Below are 4,480 nucleotides of genomic sequence, written 5' to 3' on the forward strand. Positions count from 1 at the left end.
ACAGATGAGGTACAGACAACAATAGACGATCATATAAAAACGTTTAGATGTCTGAGAACGTGAAAGCCTCAGTAAACACTTGTCCAAAAGTCTGAGGGACAGACTGACGTTTAGACACACGGCTGCTGGAAGATGACAGCACGTCAGAAAGATGCTTCTTTCTGCACCAACAAAGTGAAAAACAAGGATTTGATGAGTCTGGATAATCTGTTAGATGTGACTTCAACCAGCAGGATGGTCCCCTACATCCCACTGATTTTAAATTCATTCAACCTCTATTTAAACAGGTTAGTCTCACTGAGTCACGAGGACTCGTTTACAAGAGAAACATGTTTTAGACAGACAACATGTAAAGTACAGACGACAATAAACTCCCGGGACAGTAAAAATGTGATTAAAATACAAGTAGAGTTATAAAACAATAAATCAGAGTGCCATAAAACAGGGTGAAATACTAAAAACAAGAACATATTTGCTTTGATGTTTCTATTGACCTTATCAAATGTTTAGAATCTCCTAAAGAAATGAAAGTGGACAGCTTCAGTTCCTGTTGCAAGATGTTCCAGGAAACAGGAGTAGGAGAAGGCCTTTTGCTCAGTTCAGTCTGCACTGAGGGAACACTTCAAGTAATGATGACCTGAGAGCGCACGCTGTAACTGCACTGATGACATGACATGCGTGAGGTGGTATATAATATGAAGGCAGCAGACCAAGGAGTGATTTATAGATGAAAATGAACCAGTGTGAGAGCTAGGGGCTGAAGCAACTAATCGACCAGTTGACTAGTCGATTATATGCCAGCTAACAAGTAATAGTTTTGCTTTTCCTTAGACTTATTTGCAGTATGTTAAATGGTAGGCACATAATATATGTCCATTGTTTTGTTGCAGCAACTATGATATAGCGTCTTGAGTTCCTATGACATCATCGACTAGTCGAAGTCGACTTGACTTATCATGTTAAAGTCGACTTTTAAAAACATGTAGTCGTTTAACCCCTAGTGAGAGCCTACATGTAGATAATGATGACAAACTGACCATGGAGTACAGGGTACAGTCATGGCTATGATAGTTACAACCAGTTATGAATCTTAGATATGTTAATATGATAATCTTAGATAATCTTATATAATCTCATGATAGACAGCATCCAACATCTGCAAGCAGCTGGCAGGAGCATTCATGTAAATAATGTCACCAAAGTCAATGGCCAGTAGAAAAGTAGCAGTTACAAAGTGTTTTCTGGCATTCAGAGTTAAACAAGATCTATTTCTGAAAAGAAACACAGTTTTAATTTCAGTTTCTTGATCAAGTTTTCAACATGTGGTTTAAAAGAGTTCACAAGTATTTGTAAAAATCCACAAACTCAGTAGGAACACCATGCATGGATGAGATAGGAGGAAGAACTGCTGAGCTGACACCAACTTTCTGTTTGAAAACAACATCCCTTTGGTTTTATCAGCATTTAGTACCAGTTTGAGATGAAACAAATCAGACTGAATGACGTCAAATGCAGACTAGAAGCTGGAAAACCATGGCAACTGTGCTAGCTCGACAATAAACAAGTGTACGGTCAGAGATACAAGGAGGTGTTGGGAATGTTTTGACTTACATTATTTATATAAATTGTAAAAAGAGTGGGTCCTAAAACCGAGCCTTGTGGCACACCATTAGTGACCATTAGGTAGCTAGATGAAGTAGTGTTATGTCGAACCCATTGGCTCCGATGTCTCAGCTTTAGCCACTGACGCTATGAGACCATTGATTAATGAGATACTATCAAGTTATTAGAACAAAAAGGTTACTCAGTCACAGAACTAGGCCTGAGGTGAGGATTTATGGTCTTTCAGCAGGAAAGTGACCTGAAGCACAAGTTCTGCACCTCAGAGGAAAGATTCAAACGAGACAAAACAATTTTATGGCAGCGTGGCTCCTGACCTAAACCCCATTTAAAACTTGAACTGTGTAAATGTATAAAGCTAAAACATACTCCTGCAAACTTAGAACACAAAGCAGTGAAGAGAGGCACCAGTGGACGTAACTAGCCAACGCAAATCAAGATGGCTGCCACAGCTAATCAGCCTCAGCAAACACAACAATGGCTAAACTAAGAAAGTTTTACAGAATACCGAGCTAACATTTTATGCGGCAGCAGCTGAAAATCATCCTTAACTTGTACAACAAGACAGTTTCTGTTGTCGTGGCTGGACGAGCGGTCTGTAATTCAAACGGTGCACGTCAACATTGATCAGATTTAAAAGGTTTAGAGAACGAACTGGCTCGATCAAACCTGAACATTTAACAACATGTTTTCGGTGCAGCGCGGCAAAGGGACAAGCTCCAGGTTTATTGTTTATTGTTGTGCACACATCTTGCCAGTCTTTCTTCACAGTTATAAGACGTCGTGCTCAGATAACCTGATGTCTTAATCCTTTTGTTCTTTTCAGAAACGGGTCATCACCTGATTGTAGTGTGCGCTGAACTGCCCCTGTCTGAGGTCACATGACTCCAAAACAAAGGGGGCCAGTGTTTTCAACTTCACCACACTTATCTTACTGCGCGCCTAAACAAAATCATGTTGTTGATAGTGTGAAGATAAGGTGAGGGGATGATGACCCCCCCAGCCCTCATCCATTGGCTGCTGGTGGAGGTTGTGGCTTATAAGTTACGAGGCCGTGGTAGTGTTATAAGTCCCAGGCTCTCAGGATCAGGGTAACCTGTTCGACATTAAGGATGTGGATGCTCCTCTTTGTGTGTGGCCCGTTGGGGGTGTTGGGCTCAAAGGAAATCCTCACCGGAGACCCCCGCCAGCTTCAGACTCTCCACTGCCCGCCCTGCGAGCGGGTCCACTGCTCATCCAGACGGGCCCTGAGGCTCCAGTGCAAAGGCGGCGTGACGACAGGCGTCTGCGGCTGCTGCCCCGTGTGTGCCAGGACAGAGGGGGACACCTGTGGGGGGACGTGGGACTACCTGGGGAAGTGCGACGAGGGGCTGGTGTGCGTTTATCAGGAATCAGACGCTGACAAACCAGAAGCGGAGCGGAAAGGGATCTGCAAGAGCGGTGAGATGAGAAATCCCACCCCAGGGATAAAAACGGGCCGAGATGGGGTAGAGGCAGGGCAGTCGACCCGGGAGCAGAAAGTCAAGGCTCAACTCCCGCTACGCCCACATGCCATGGTGTCTCTGAGCAAGATACCCAATCCCTAATTGCTCCCCGGGCACCTACATGGCTGCCCGCTGCTCCACCTGGGTGTATCCCAGGTGTGATGGTTAAATGCAGAGAAGGATGACAACGCACATCACTTTATTACTTTACCTTAAGAACCAGCAGGCTGAGCCACGGTCTGGAAAATCCTAAACACAAATATTTGCATCGAAAATCAATTAAAAAATGTATTTGTTTAAAAACGTTATCAGAAATGTGCTAAATGTGTTAATTAAAACTACGATTATTCTGTATTATAAGTAGATTAATATGCAGGAACTTGCACATCATGAAAATGTAAATATATTTTTTCCAAACATAAAGTGGAAACACTGAAACCACAGTAAATATACTTAACTGGAGTTCATTCCTGGTTGTAATGGGAGCGGTGCCAGTATGGTAAAAGCATTTTTACGAGCTGTGAACACTGATAGTCTGCTCAAGGCTTCCTTTGATCCAAAGCTTTCCACTCTTGTAATTATTCCTCTTATCTGACCGGAACGAAAAGAACTGCCACCTTTGTTGATACGGTATCAGACGTCCTACGACAAGTGGTTTTTCTTTGCTCACGACAAGAAGTGAACAGTGTTTCACAGATTCTGTGTTTTCATGTGAACTTTGTGTCGTGCAGTGATTGAAGCACTGGATCCGGAGAGCTGTGAGCCAACGTGCACCAAGGATTTCTGTCAGGCCAACCCCTCTGCCATCTGCTCAGCCAGGTGACTGAACTAACTAAGACAATAAGTTCAATAAGTTTAATAAGTTCAATAAGTTTAATAAGTTCAGTAAGTTTAATAAATTTAATAAGTTCAATAAGTTTAATACATTTAATACGTTTAATCAATTTAATAAGTTTAATCAGTTTAATAAGTTCAGTAAGTTTAATAAATTTAATAAGTTCAATAAATTTAATAAGATCAGTAAGTTTAATAAATTTAATAAGTTCAATAAGTTTAATAAGTTCAGTAAGTTTAATAAATTTAATAAGTTCAATAAGTTTAATAAGTTCAATAAGTTTAATAAATTTAATAAGTTTAATCAATTTAATAAGTTTAATCAATTTAATAAGTTCAGTAAGTTTAATAAGTCTAATAAGTTTAATAAATTTAATAAGTTCAATAAGTTTAATAAGTTCAATAAGTTTAATAAATTTAACAAGTTTAATCAATGTAATAAGTTTAATAAATTTAATAAGTTCAGTAAGTTTAATAAGTTTAATAAATTTAATAAATTTAATAAGTTCAATAAGTTTAATAAGTTTAATAAGTTCAATAAG

At 39.8% G+C, this 4,480-nt stretch overlaps 1 protein-coding gene across 1 annotated transcript in view; it reads left to right on the top strand.

Moving 5' to 3' along the window:
- Window positions 1–2,732: 2,732 nt before the first annotated feature.
- Window positions 2,733–4,480, top strand: part of si:ch73-330k17.3 (IGFBP domain-containing protein) — a 4,116-nt gene continuing 2,368 nt past the window's right edge. Inside the window, exons 1-2 of the mRNA XM_037683707.1 lie at window positions 2,733–3,060; window positions 3,836–3,923. Of these exons, the coding sequence (XP_037539635.1) occupies window positions 2,733–3,060; window positions 3,836–3,923 (416 nt within the window). The remainder of the gene's footprint in view (window positions 3,061–3,835; window positions 3,924–4,480) is intronic.

The sequence above is a fragment of the Nematolebias whitei genome, chromosome 10 (assembly GCF_014905685.2).
Source record: "Nematolebias whitei isolate Nwh7 chromosome 10, NemWhi1, whole genome shotgun sequence".
NCBI classification, from domain to species: domain Eukaryota; kingdom Metazoa; phylum Chordata; class Actinopteri; order Cyprinodontiformes; family Rivulidae; genus Nematolebias; species Nematolebias whitei.